Raw genomic sequence first — 15,155 nt, forward strand, 5'->3', positions numbered from 1 at the left:
ATTTCCTGATGTGACTGGTGCCACTTTTCTGAAGAATCACAGCCTAATTAAAGTCAAGTTTCATAAAGTTTCACATTGTATATCATATGCATTGTGAGGTCATAAAGTTGAGCTTGACTACCCAACTGCCTAGCTTTAAACAAGAAGTTAACAGTGTGAATATTTCACAGTGGATTAAGCAGTTTGGGTCAAATCCAAAATTATTATTTCCTATACTACAATATTTGAGCAGCAGGAATTTTGAAAGTGTTACAAAGCCTGTGCTCTCTGACAACAAGAAACAACAGTAAGTATCATGATCTGAAAGTTTATGTAGAAAGAATTTAGCTACCTTAACATCAATGGATCTTGCTTCTTTAACCACAGGATAGAACCTTGGTGTTTTGTTAGGATCTTGTAGCCTTGGTGTACGAGGCGTTTTGGGTGTTCTGGTAGGGTGGACTCTAGGAGATTCAGGGACAGCTGTTGGCAGTGAGCGAGCCATTGTCGTTGGAGGTATTTCTTGGATGCCAAACAATTTACAAGCCAGCTCTTCAGTTAAGTCTAAACAGAAAAACCCGCAGATTAACAGATGAACACTAGGCACCTTGCTTTCTGTTGCTCTTCGAGGCCTTTTATCTGGGCTCTGTGTTTATCTGTTTCTTTAAATTTAATATTATTTTCTTTTATTAACTTCTTAGTATAACAATATTTAATTAAGAGTCCCCCCTTTTTATTTGTAAGAAAAATTCATTGCATATACTCTCAGTATGTATAAAGTAAGCCCCTTGTAACCGAGCTGAACAGGAACCACTAAGCACCTGGAACTCCATGTGAATAGTGAAGGACTCATGGAGTTCTCAATCAGGTTGCACCATATCAACTACCATCTTGAGAACTTATAATTTTGCAACATTATGAATATATACCTTGTTGAGATCTTGGAGGACCCGGAGGAACTTCCTGATTTGGATCAATTGCATGCTCAGGCGTAAGATTGTCAAATTCTTCTTTACTGATAAGATTTAACTTCTTAAAGTTTTCAACTTCTTGCTGAAGTGGGGATAAAAGCTTCTGTAACAATGTATCATAAATTATAGGATAATAGCTGAAACAAGTCATATCAACATGAACTATTTGTTAAATAATCACATATTATTTACTAATATTTTAGTAATTATTCCAACTGGCAAGCAGGGTGCAATGAAACTGTGTCATGCTCATGAAGACAGTAAAACACTAAAATGGAAGAAAACCAGTCCTTCCAGGTTCATATCCCATGTCTGAAATAGGTGATCACCCTTATCAAACAAGTTGCCAAACAGAAAGATTTTGATAGCAAGAATGATTAAGAACGCTGCTCAGCCAACTGTCCCATCTTTTTAATATGCAGGAAAAAAGCAAATTGTACCCTAATCTCTCACATCTCCAGTTGTGTATAGTATTATATGCCAACGGTAGGCATGGGCGCAGCTAAGGGGAGCAGCTGCCCACCCCCAGCAAGTAAATCAATAAAAATAATGGTAACATGAAGCTTGTCCCCCCCCAACGTAAATCCTGGCTACACCAACGATGGTGGCCATTATCTTTGGATAAACAAAACTTGCTATGTTCCACACACTGAGTAATATCACAAACCCACAGTAATTTCACTTAAAAATCTAAGAACAAAATGCCTTGATCTCAAGATTCTGTGCCTAAAGCAGGAAAAGACCTGCTTTAAACACTGAACCTGAAAAAGATAGTAACAGAAAACCTAGACAGACCAGACAAATGACTTCTAAACCATTAGTTTCTCAATTTAAATGTATCTTGTTCTTCTGCAAACATGTCACTTATCTTTTAAAATTGATCTAGCTCAAAAATTGATTTATTTCATTCATTTAAAGTCTAAATTCCAGTATTACCAACGCAAGTACAGTGGTACCTCGCAAGACGAATGCCTCGTAAGACGAAAAACTTGCAAGATGAAAGAGTTTTTCGTTTTTTGAGTTGCTTCGCAAGACAAATTTCCCTATGGGCTTGCTTCGCAAGACGAAAACGTCTTGCAAGTTTGTTTCCTTTGTCTTGCAAGTTTGTTTCCTTTTTCTTAAAACCGTGCATTCAGGGGGTGCAGTTGCGACTTGACTTCGAGGAGCAACTCATAGCACGCCTTTTTTGAGGTTTTTGAAGACTTTGGTGATTTTTGAAGCTTTTCCAAAGTCCATGCTTCGCAAGACGAAAAAATCGCAAGACGAAAAAACTCGCAAAACGAATTAATTTCGTCTTGCAAGGTACCACTGTACAAAAAGACCAAAACTTTATTAGCATATGGATTTCTACTTAATTTACCACTGTTGATAATCTGAGCCCACGACAGATGTATTTGATTCAATAAACATTTAATACCTATTTATTAACCATTCATTAACATAATTACCTTCAAGGCAATGCAGTCATTTTCACTCTGTTCTGTCCACAAATCTTGTTCATAGTAGTATAAGCCATCATTAATAACTTTGGCAAGTTCTGATGTAATTTTTGCTCGTGAGACATGGTTGCCAGTGCGATCTCCTCCAGGATGTTTTCTCATATATGGTGGCGTTTGTGTTACAATCAAAATCTTATTTAAATCCTGATCATCAATTTCATAATCTGAATCACTATCTGACCACTCAGTGAATGTATTTTTTCGGCCTTCTATTTGTTCCATCTCTTCATCAAACAAAAAATCAAGTTCTTCCTGTTCTTGTTCCTCTAAAGGCAGTGGCTGCTGCTGTCCTGACATCTCCTCAATTGCAGGCACAGATTCCTGGAAAAGGCAAAAGTGTTTCACACTTTCAGTGAATCAAAGCTAATTTATCACTTCTTGAAATAATATTGGGAAAGTATCTAACTGGAAATAAAATGAACAGAGGAATTAACTGCAGGAATAGCAGTTTCAGCATCCCAAGTCATACACACCTTTTTTTCTTAGGCTTACAACTCAATTCAAAAAATAGTTCTATAGTGTAACAGAGTTCTAACACTGGCCACAATTCAACAGAGCGCCAAACATGTTTAAGCCTCCTGATTTCAATATTGTGGCTGGCATGTTTTGATTGTGGCTGGCATGATTTACATATTTTTCTTCTCTTTTCCCAAAACAAATTCAGTAGCATGTCACTTATGGCTGCTTTCCACAGATGTGGGGTATAATGCAAGCACATGTACAGTGGTACCTCGGGTTAAGAACTTACTTCGTTCCGGAGGTCTGTTCTTAACCTGAAACTGTTCTTAACCTGAAGCACCACCTTAGGTAATGGGGCCTCCTGCTGCCGTTACACCGCCGCCACACGATTTCTGTTCTCATCCTGAAGCAAAGTTTTTAACCTGAGGTACTATTTCTGGGTTAGCGGAGTCTGTAACCTGAAGCGTATGTAACCCGAGGTACTACTGTACCAATGATGGATCCATGTAGCTTTAAGTACCTCCCTCCTAATAAAAACACAATAGCAAGGTGAAGACCAGTCTAGTGCCAGCAGGAGCAACTGTGCAGAACTTGTCTACCCTTCCCTGCCAGAAAGTGCTGCTCTTGTTCCCATTACTTTAGCAATGCAGAAATAAGGGAAAGGACACTAGCCCCTACTGCAGTGAGTGAACCATAAGCCACTGGAAAGTAAACCCATTTCAATTCAAGTAAAAGAATCAGCAAAAGACTATCATATCAACATGGGCACAGATGGATTCAAGTGCCTATATACCACTCGGCATGTAATTGTGGCATTGTCAAGCTGATCTCCGTCCTCTACCGTTCCTCCCTTATTCACATTTAAGCTCAAGGACAAAGCATATGTCTATTTTAAAAAAAAGAAAATACTGTGAGGCACTTTGGAAAACAGTATGTAAAGGTGAATAAAATGAGTAATTTACAGACAGAGACAATTTGTGCTTGAGACCAAAATCACTAAAAGAATACAATATATTTGCTAAAGTTATGATGGCCTGAAGGCTGTACTTCGACAGGTCAGGCATCCCCAACCTGTGGCCCTCCAGATGTTTTTGGCCTACAACTCAGTCCCATGATACCTAGCTAACAGGACCAGTGGTCAGGGATGATGGAAATTGTAGTCCAAAAGATCTGGAGGGCCGAAGGTTGGGGATGCCTGGTCTAAGTCATGGTACATTACATTCCATGTCTCAATCCACATTTTTCGGAAGGAATTTAAGCCAAGATACCACTGTAATCTCATTTTATCACCAATTCTAAATTCATTTGAATGTGCCTTATTTATCTAGCATTCAAGGTACAGAACTATCCTGAAATACTTTTTACAGTATCCGGAAGACACGTAACTTAGAACATCTTACAATACCTTTGGCTTTGCTGGGGATGGACGATGTCTTTTTTTAACTTCTATCCAAGGTTCAGAGTCCAGATCTGGCAAGCTTGTAGATAATCCTTTAGACATTGTTTGAAGGTTACTTGTTTCAGTGCTTTTCTTAGTAGTTAGACTTCCCATTCTTGGAGAACTTGGTGCAGATTCTAAGATTGAAAATTATTTCTGTATTTAGAACAGATCAGGCTATTGTTTACTATTGTTTGACTTACTATTTTTCTTTTATGAAGTTGACCTATTTTTCCATTCATGTCCTTATTGATATGTGTTTTAAAGTCTACAGAATATTTTAAAATGTAAGGTGTAGCTGACAAGTGTAGAACTGGAACTTTGAATCATTCCCTGATCTACTGTCATGTTCCCCTCCTGTTTAGTTGGTAGGACAGTAATAAGAAAGATTCCTCCTCTGATTCAGATATCAAGGCCAACAAAACTTATATCACTGACCAGAGAGGAAATCATTCCCAGTTATGGGAGATAACTACAACCATTAATTGAACTACATGGCAAGAGAAGGTCTACCAGGTGGCAGGCAACTTGAAAAACAGGTAGAAAGAGTGGAAACAAAAAGCAGCAACAAACAAGTGTCTTGGTAGTTATCCGGGGAGACAAAGCAGTCCAGGCCCTGGGATATCCCAGCAGCTGGTGCTGGAAAGGAAATCTCATGAAGGATCTATTCTAGTGCAGTTATTGCCACCTTAGCCAATCTACCTGCATATTCAAGTGTCATCAAAAGGAAGGCAACTGCTATAGAAGTCACGCTGTTCATTGTCCAAGATAGGAAATATGTTTTCACCTAAAGAACCCTCAACTTAGTGCTCCCTTGGATTAAGATCAAACTTCAAGCAGTACAGTGGGACAGTAGAATGGGGGTGGCCTACTGCACAAGAAAGGGAGTTATGTGCATGCCCTCAGCCTACAAAAGTTCACATGTTTTTCAGAGTTAGGTGGGAAAAGAAATAAAAATACCTTACCAGTATGTGAACCAAAAACTTTGCCAGGTATAAATTCTGGACAGTTAATAAGCTGAGAAAAGTCTGTTTGTGGAGGTCTGCGTGGAGAGGGTCCTGGAATTGGCCATTTCTCTGGTTCTACTCTTTTCCTCATCTTCTGATCCACTATTTCTACTTCTGTACTGTCCTTTAAAGCCTAAATGACACAAATATATAAATACAAATAAACTGTAATGTTGTATAACACTTTTTTTTGTTTTAAATGGCTGTTTCATATATATTATAACTTTTCTACAGAGAAAACATACTTAGCTTATCAATAGGATTCACATTTCATCATGAAGCCAACAATGCCTTTCTGATTATCTATTTTTCTTTGTATCAAAGGGATATCCAAGAGCAGAGATTGCTTGTTTCCTAAATCTTGCAACAGTCTGAGAGATCATACATTTCCACTTAGAAACAGAAAGTCCACCCCAAAAGTGCTACCACATCTTGACTTATTTTTTATAGTTCCAATGGGTATGTTCTAACCTATTTCTTTCAAAATGAATTTTATAATTGTTTCAATTATTCCTGACAATGTAGGATTGATACCAAGAAGGACCAATGTACCTCTTCTTTCTGGTAAGGAGCCAATAACGTATTCTGCTTTACTAAGATGTATTACTGGTTGTTTGTGTTTTTTTAAAGGAGCACGTATTTTTCACCCTTCCGAGGAAAAGTAATTTAGAATTCCCACATTTATTTTCTTAAATTTCTACATTTAACAGCCTTCAATGGCAAGTGAAATAACCAAAATATGCTGAAATTCATTTTATATTGATCAGCTTGCATATTAGACATGTAATGCTTTTGTATTTTTTGATTTCAAATGTACTATTTTATAAAAACTGGATTTTGAAGCATTAAGTAGCTTTAGGTTAGACAAAAAAATTGAACCAAGCTTTGTTGAAGTTTCTAATTCAGGGTTCCAAAAAATATTCCCCCCCAAAAAAGATTTATATTACAGTAGGGACTAAAAACTGAAATTGGCTTACCTCTAATATTAGACTAACATTTGTAGTAAGAGCCTGCACACGATGGAAACTGGCAATCAAAGAAATAGGCAAGAATCCTTGTTGGTCCATCTTTCTCCTCAAGAAGAAGTCTCTTTCCAAGTTTTCTACACTGAAATAATACTCACTAAATAAAGAAGAATGTTTGGTTAGCCCACTATGTTCTTCTAAACTACCATCACCCTTCATCAAAGCTGGCTTACTTATCTCTTTATAGTAAATATTTGTTTTCTCACTTTACTAACTTTTTGAAGATATTGTCCTATACCACTGTGAATATTAAATAATAATAAAATAACTTATAAAAAAGTACCATTGCTTCACTTACCATGACCAGTAAAAGCAGTCATAGGAATGGTTTATGCTAGCCTGAGTGAAGACAGACTGTTAGCTCCTTCCCCAGCTTTGCTGAGTAAACTTGTTAGTTTCACTGCTGTCTGCTAAAGGCCTAAAGAGGAAAGCAAAGAGGGTTGCTTCTGTGGGGAGAAACAGCGGAAAAGGAGCGAAGAGGGAATCTCAGGAAGAAGATAGCAAAAACTGAGTGCTTTGACTGAGGACTGAGAGATGCTTCAGGACAGGAGAGAATGAAGCCTGGTATGCGTTGGGCCCACTGAAGCTTGGTTGCTTTTCAAACCCCAATTAGAAAGAAGTACAGTGGACGCTCGAGTTGCGAACGTGATCTGTGCGGGAGGCACGTTCGCAACCCACAGCACTGCGTCTGCGCACACATGGGTCGGCACTTCTGTGCATGCGCAAAGCGCAATTTAGCGATTCTGCGCATGCACGAGTGCTGAAACCCAGAAGTAACCCATTCTAGTACTTCCAGGTTTGGTGCGGTGCGCAACCCGAAAACGCGCAACCTGAAGTGTCTGTAACCCGAGGTATGACTGCACCTTTCACAGTAAGTAGCCAATAGTACATTCACAGTTGGGATGAAAAAACAACCAACAAAACTCGATTTGCCAAAGTGAAACTATATCTTGGGGGAAAGACAATGGGCTCGTGTTACAGATAGAAAACTTGTTGCCAGAATCTCTGGTCAAGAACAGCTTTTGCAGACACACATGTATTCTAAATTGTCTTGTATGGGTTACAGAGAGGGGACCCTCTCTGGTAGCTATTTTGGAAGTTGAAAAACATACACACTTCTCCATCTACTTTAGCAAGAGCTACCAAGAGGGACTTTTCTGATAAATCCTCAAGCTGGCTTGTGCCATCCTTTGAAAACATCTGCAGAGTTGAGAACTGCCTGTGAGATGAAGAGAAGGAATGTATTAGGGCAATTCCTCTGAGGAATGCTTCGTTTCAGAAGCCTGTTTTGACTGTGGCAAAATCAGATAAAATGCACAGCTTTGGGAAGTTATTATTTGCTTCATCCATCAAAGGAAGAACTTCTCCCTGCCTGGGCAATTTTGGCTTAGAGGAGCAGGGTCTATTTTGTACTTCAGAAATGCCCTCCATTTCAGTTTGTCAGTCTTCAATAATTAGATGGCTATTGGGCTTCCATGTAGGACAAATTCCCACCTGCTCCACACCTTTGTTTTTGCGATCAGGTCTGACAAACCAGCGTCATTCATGTTTTCTGGTCACTTTTTGCTTCTGAGTTCACCCTAGAATGTTCTGTTATGAAACTAGAAGCAAAGGAAGCCTTATAATTTCAAAATCTGACAGGACTCTAGATCAAAGCAGTCTACATCAAACCCAGATTTGGCAGCATCTTATTCACAGGTTTGACAGACTTGGGTTGTTTTTCTTTCTCCATGTGCAGAGCATGTTCGATTTTTGTCTTTGCAGGAGTTCTCAGGAAGAGCCACAAGAGTAGAGAAAACAAGAAAGGCAGGCAGATGGAGGCAGGTTTCTTCCATAAGACAAAGATAAGAAAAAGAAAAGGTGCTGAAAAATTAACAGGTTAGAAAGAAGAGCCAGCTAAAGTGAAGAAAGGGCATAGAAGAGATTTTCCTTCTCAGGAAAACCAGGATATGAACAGGAGTCTACTCAGCAGAAGCCAAACTATTAAGCGTTTCCTGTCTTCAATCAGGCAGTAGAATGCTTTTTCACCCCAACTAAGAACAGCTATTGTATAGAAATACAGAACAGGTGTAATATACAATTAGAGTACACACACCTACTAAGATAAGCATTATCATATGACTAGAATGTATAATTATTTGCAACAAAACAAACTGCACAGTTGGGTACACATGCTGATCTTATCCCTGTTTTCAATACAGTGCAGAAGTAAATGCCCAAGTTAAAAAAATAGTCATTTTATTTTCTCTCTACCTTGCATCAATAATGTGTAACTTCAGTATTCGAGAATAAGACTATCAATAGCTTTCAATGGCTACACTCTGCTTCCACGGTTGGAGACCATGGAGGCAGTTTGCTTCAGAACACTAGTGGCTGGAAATGAGAGGGAGGGAGAGTGCTCTTTTGCTTGGGTCCTGCTTGTGTGTTTCTCACAAGCACCTGATGGGGCACTGTGAAAACAGGATGCTGGATTAGATGGGACCATTGGCTTGATCCAGAAGGCCCTTATGAGCGTACAGTAGTAGCCACTATTATAGTCATGCAATGGAATTAAGTTTATTAGTGGCCCTTCCTTCAACTACCTCAAAGTAGCATTAGCTGGGGAAACTCAGCCAGATGGGCGGTGTATAAATAAATAATTAATAATAATGTTATTACTGTATTTTAAATTTATATTATGTTCATAGAGTAATAGTAATAGTTATAATGGCATTATCATGGAAAGGGAAAAAAGTTTAGGTTACAAAATGCAATTCTTAGAATGATTAATTTATACTATCATAAAACCACCATGGGATGCATATCCTATACGATAAAAGACAAACATTAAAAGATGTGGGTAAAAGAAGGGCATGAGGTTTGAAAAGATCAGGAAGATATGCATGTACTTCAGTAAGCTGGAAAGATACACAAGTAAAAAGAAACTGCCTAAAGATACTAGCATATTCTCTGCCTTAAAGCAGCATACATTTTTCTACAAAGTGACAATTTAAAGTCCATCTGGGAAGTAAAAATTCTTGGTTTATATTCACAGTGGTCACCTAGAAAATGCTCTCAAAAGTGTTTGAATGAGCTTGTAAGACACCCAAGATTCTTATCTCTGGGAAATGTTGGAAAGTGTCCAAAATATGGAACACAGAAAGAAAGGGAAAATACATTTCCATAAGTGAGTTAATAATAAAGGCTCCGGAGATGCTCTCAAGAGCAAAGAGTGCATATGGTTCGAAAAGTGTCAAAATATACATATGGAGCCCCCAAGAAAATTAGCTCAAGACAGACTTATAGCTTATTGAAACCAACTACTGATTATCTGAAATAATATCCCTCAATCCCACTGAAGCCAGAAATATGCCACAACATTACATAGGTAGTATAACTTTACCAAACTACGAAAAAGGAAGAAGACATACCCTCAAGGTTCTAGTTTAAGAAAGGCCTTTTCCTCCAAAACATGGAAGGCAACAAATCAATATTGATGACAAAAATACATAATCATTTTAGCTCTGAATTCTACACAACATTCAGAACTCTGATAAGGTAGAAACTCATTTTATCTGAATTCTATTTTCAGAATGGAACCAATTATATTAATTTTCAAAATGATTCCGATAAGGTTTCTCTTAGAACATAAGGAAGTGCAGTTTATGGCAACAAATGCAAATTATGGTTGTGTTTAAAAAACAACAACAACAATGTATGCACCTTATATTAATTTTCTCTCTTATAAGGTTATCCCAATTAAGAACAAATAGAACGCTTGGGGGAGGAAGGTTTCAAGGCCAGCTATTTAATTAAAACTATAATTAGCAATACTAGAAATTAAATTATGCATATTCTAACTTGTCTTAACGCTTTATTTCAATATGGCTGCAGAATCTGTAAACACAGTCCAGAAATTCTAGTACCTAATAATTTAGAAAATAAATACCTATTGCAACAAAAGGCTGGACAGACACCCAATTAGAAAATTGTAAAACCTTCCAAACTATTTGGAAGGTGAAAAAAGCCTCTAACATTCCAAGAACAGTAGCACATTCCATGATAAGGCTTGGAAATTTCCAAACTAATTAAGGAGACTTTGTGAATAATTTAACCACTACTGGGATATCTGACTAAATCCTACTATTAATAGCAGAACTTGAAGATATGACCAATATTTGGTTTAACAATGTGCTGAGCATCAGAGGGGGACATCATCATGTTCTACCTTAGAGGATCTGGATTCTATACTGCAAGCTCAGAAATCTGACCACAAAGAAGAAGTGTCTGAGGGCAGTGGAAGCCAGCTGATTAATGTGACATGGAACTGTCAGGTTTCACAAGGCCCAGCAACAATAACTGGGAAAAATTGAAACTGGCAGCCTCAAGCCAGAGTCTATCTGCCAATAAACCAAATTTATTTTTCTTTTTTTCATTTGCATTAACTGTAACAAAACAAGCAAGCAACAAGCCACATAAAATGCAAGAGCAACAAAAACCACCATTAAACTATGGCAAAACAGGGTGTGCAATATGGTAATTCATAAACCCTTCACTACAATCTGAAAATTCTGAACCACCCTGTGATCCTTGAATGAAGGGCAGTACAGAAATTTAATTAATAATAACAACAGCAATAATTTTCTCCAGGGATTTGGATAACCAGCCTTCCAAACGGCTTTTCACAACCCATTGAAATACAATGGAATATTTCCATTTATAGCTATATACAATATGTTTTCTTCAATTCAAACACAATGGCAAAGCACCAATAAGTACTTTGGAAAGAAAAATTAAGAATGGCAAAATTACTTCCAAGCCAACATAATTACAAAGTTTTCATACGTACACAGTCTTACTATACCATAACACAAGCATACCTAAGTTACAATGTCAACAAAATGCCACAGACAGAATGGAGTAAGGATGTATATACATGGATTGCATGTGGTTTATAACACCAAAAAACTCAAGACCTGTTCTTATTAAAAGTTCACAGTGAAATGTTTGTAGCATTTCCAACCTATGCCACAGGTTTATTTGAAACCACTGGCTTATTAAATGAATGTAGTCTTGTACAGGCACGAAGTTTAACATCTTGCTTCCCCAACCACCTGCACCATAAACACAGAGCAGTCTACTTACATTTGGCGTTTAATGTATTCTTTTAGTAGTGTTTCATCAACAGAATACACCTGCATTCCTGTTCCATCATCATAGTAATACATCATACCAGTGTTAAGATCTGGCTGAAATGGCTGGTCAGTTCTCTCATTATATTGTTCCCGATAGCCATATGAATAGTCATGGTTCACTTCAAGGAGGAAAATTGAATTATTACAAATTATGAGTCTAAGTATGTGAAAATATAAAGCCTCGACCTAGTCAATGTTTATAATTATTTGAGAGAGTCAACATTTTATTTTATTTATTTCATAAAATTTACATATCACCTGATTGTAGAAAAAACTTCAAAGCAGTTCACAATATATATACAGGAGTCATGGGGTAGAAATATACTTTTACTTTCAGAAAACACATGGCAAAGTTTCTCACTAACATTATAATCATGGAATAAGAGGACTCTCTCAGGAAGCAATAATTGCTTGATGACAGGATAACAGGGAATAGAAGGACAATTTTCACAATGGAAGGACATAAATGGCAATTAACTAATTCCTATGGGAACAGACACTATTCGAACTGTCAATATAATTTTTTCATAATAATTTCTATTTTCATACTTCGAGGGTTTCCTCTTCCACGTCCTCTTCCTCTTCCTCTGCCCCTTCCTCTTCCTCTGTAAAACCCTCGAATACTGCCACCTTCACTTCTCACACTAGAGACTTCATCATGATCATCTCGTTTTTCTCTATCCCGTCGCCAGCCTTTTAGAAATAGAAGAAATGTAGATTCCTAAAGTTACAGAAGTGAGGTTTTAACAAGAAGTAGTTGTCAATTAAATACAAACACAAATAAATAAAATTTAGATGACATACTAGTTCTTGTCTCATTCCGTCTGTTGTTGTGTGGCACAAGCTTGCCTGTTTCTGGCTGAGATCTTGAACTGTTCCGAGATCCTGGTCTATCTTGGCCTTCTGGCTTCATATCATCTAAATGAAGTGGCACCCATTTGTGCTTGTTACCTTCAAGTGTAAAATATAGAACTAGAATGCTGTTAAGAATCCCCATTACCCCTATAAAATATATTACATTTATTAAGTATTAGTTCCCACATTTTGAATAAATATGCACATATGAATTCATTCTAAGAAGAACAGCAAATGTCACAAAGTAACTTTCTGAAAGTTACTTCATGAAAATTTCATGAAAATACGTTAGCTTCTCATCCTATGCACAGTCCAAACTCAAATTTCAAACACTAGCAAGTTATTAGATGAGGGGGAGCTGTGGAGGAAGGCTTGCTGCTCTGCCTCCTTTCATTTTTGGCACCTTCCATAAGATGAAAGGTAGGGAGCTGTTATATCTGTGGGGACTCCTTGCATGTATGCAAACCCCAGAAAATCAGACTGCTGCAGGAATAGTAAGATATCACTGGTGGGCCTCAGTAAGATCTTAAAAGGACACTCTTTTAAAGCAGTTCTTCAGAAATTTAATCCCACTGTGTCTTTTACCACATTCATAGGTTCTGTGGGGATATCACTGAAAATACTATTCAGTTTAATGAGCTTTGGAGACAGTGAACGGTTTTATGTCATAGTAGTAATATTGTAACTGCTCACTCTTTTGCACCTTTCTACCTACCAACTCTTTTGAAACCTAACCTATGCTAATCCCAGATGAAGAATATCTGATTTCATACTTCTAGCCTATGTGAGTTTTTCCTGTAATATAAGCAGGATATTAGGTTGGCTGCCACCTCATTAAGTGACTTATGGGGAAACAAGACACTGTCAGAGGATTAAGGAATTCCCTCCCTTGACAAAACTGATGTGATGCACTCAAGGTGCTGAAGCAGCTCCTTGTTTCTGAATATGATTTTTGTGTTCTGCCTTAGATTAAAATTTTATCTAAGGATTCATCTGCATGCATTTGGAGTATGAGGTTACTGATCTTCACACAGAAGAAGCTAATAAAATTTCTTTATATATAAATTAATGCCCAAATTTAAAATTTTAGGAAAATGAAGATTTGCTAAATTCTAAAATATTAATACAGCAAGATTTTTGCAAGCACAATAGAACAAGCACTATTGAAACAGTCATAAATTAGAGTTGCAACCTTTATAAAACTGTCAATAAAATTAACAAGAATGTCAGAAATCAAGAGCATAAACACACATTACAGCTCCATTTTTTAAATTTGGTCATGATACCTCAGGTTATAGAGAACATTATTAATATGCTAGCCCAGACCAACCTTTTTTCTTTTGATTGTTAATCTGAGCCTCATCTTCACTAACGTTTTCGCCAGGAATATCCGGATTTATTTCCAGGTTTTCTTTGATTCTGCTATTATTCTTCCTTTCATTCTTCTCTTCTTTCTCCTTTTTGATTGGAGTTTTTTTATTCTGGTTGCTTATATTTTTACACTATAACACAACAGGGGGAAAAAATTAGAGCTGAATCCTAACCCCATTCAAATATTTGCAGCCATCCCATCCCTGCTGCCAAATTTGAGCTACATGATAAAAAAGCAAATCACTCTTTCCTACTGTCCTTTTATCAAGTGTTCAGCTGACATATGCAAAGGAACAGAATCACAGCAGAAACTGCCAGCAGAAACTCCCAGCCTCAACTTATATGTGTTGGCTATACTATCTGTACAGTCCCTATTCACACATATTCAGAGCCAGCTATATGTATGAAGGCTCTGTACATGTTTCCAAGGAACCTGCAAAAGCAAGGTACATGGCACAATTAACATGTGAGGGGGGGTTTGCTACCACAATTCCTCTATTGCCTTCCCCAATCGCATCAGTGAGCGCAAGAACATATGGACAGACCCAAGAAGGGTGGTTTTTTTTGCTAAGTGTTGTCAACATTGTTGTATATTATTAACTTAATTCAGTCTACCTCAGTTCATTGTTAAATTTGTTTATTGCTACAAAAAAGTAATAAAAACTGCCTTTTCATATATGTATATGTATAACTGAATAGTCATACCTCGGTTCTTGAACGTAATCCGTTCCGAAAGTCCGTTCAACTCCCAAAACCATTTGAAAACCAAGGTGCGGCTTCCGATTGGCTGCAGGAGCTTCCTGCACTCAAGCAGAAGCCGCGTCAGATGTTCGGCTTCCGAAAAAGTTTGAAAACCAGAACACTTACTTCCACGGTTTCGGCGTTTGGGAGCCAAAATGTACGAGTACCAAGGCATTCGAGAACCAAGGTACGTCTGTATTCCATTATTAGTAGAGTTAGATTTCCAGCTAATGTGACAACAGTTAAATCCATTATAATCACTATGGCTCCCTTTCTCTTCCCCACATGCTTCTACTAGCAGGCTCCTCTGCAATCCTTCCTTTTCTCTGTTTCCTTCTCTTTCTTCCTTTGGAGGCAACTTGCAGAAATAAGCAATAGCTGCTTCCTCAAAACCACTTTTGGTATCTACCTCAGCTGAGCAATGGTAGCTTTCTCTGCAAAACACTTTCATGTAGGTGAGTTACAAAGAGACAGATCATTTGTTACTACGAGCCACTCAGACAGAACTCTCTGAGTGGAGCAGCTTTCTTGCAGCAGTGATGGTGGTCCATGTTCTTTCTCCTTCAAACAGGGTTTCACATAACACTAATCCAAGTTGTTTGGTTTGTTTAAACCATGAGGCTGTTTAAACCTAAG

General features: G+C 37.7%; 1 protein-coding gene and 1 long non-coding RNA gene across 6 annotated transcripts in view; one reads left to right on the top strand and one right to left on the bottom strand.

Annotated features, from left to right (window-relative positions):
- The window catches only part of LARP1B (La ribonucleoprotein 1B), a 28,695-nt gene that overhangs the window by 6,460 nt on the left and 7,080 nt on the right, over nucleotides 1-15,155 (bottom strand). Inside the window, exons 4-13 of one of the 5 annotated variants that reach the window (XM_081876077.1) lie at nucleotides 13,738-13,909; nucleotides 12,357-12,524; nucleotides 12,102-12,245; nucleotides 11,503-11,671; nucleotides 6,331-6,475; nucleotides 5,312-5,486; nucleotides 4,314-4,483; nucleotides 2,399-2,770; nucleotides 909-1,053; nucleotides 332-543 (exon numbers count right to left, since the gene is read on the bottom strand). In XM_081876077.1, the coding sequence (XP_081732203.1) occupies nucleotides 332-543; nucleotides 909-1,053; nucleotides 2,399-2,770; nucleotides 4,314-4,483; nucleotides 5,312-5,486; nucleotides 6,331-6,475; nucleotides 11,503-11,671; nucleotides 12,102-12,245; nucleotides 12,357-12,524; nucleotides 13,738-13,909 (1,872 nt within the window). The remainder of the gene's footprint in view (nucleotides 1-331; nucleotides 544-908; nucleotides 1,054-2,398; nucleotides 2,771-4,313; nucleotides 4,484-5,311; nucleotides 5,487-6,330; nucleotides 6,476-11,502; nucleotides 11,672-12,101; nucleotides 12,246-12,356; nucleotides 12,525-13,737; nucleotides 13,910-15,155) is intronic. The other 4 variants (XM_081876081.1, XM_081876079.1, XM_081876078.1 and 1 more) reach the window with 4 other exon arrangements.
- LOC309349837 lies at nucleotides 4-11,495 on the top strand. The gene is made up of 3 exons (XR_014160206.1): nucleotides 4-286; nucleotides 5,879-5,917; nucleotides 8,143-11,495. It is a non-coding gene; the product is annotated as an uncharacterized lncRNA (long non-coding RNA).

This window comes from Podarcis erhardii (assembly GCF_964252035.2).
Source record: "Podarcis erhardii genome assembly, chromosome: 9".
In the NCBI taxonomy this organism is placed as follows: domain Eukaryota; kingdom Metazoa; phylum Chordata; class Lepidosauria; order Squamata; family Lacertidae; genus Podarcis; species Podarcis erhardii.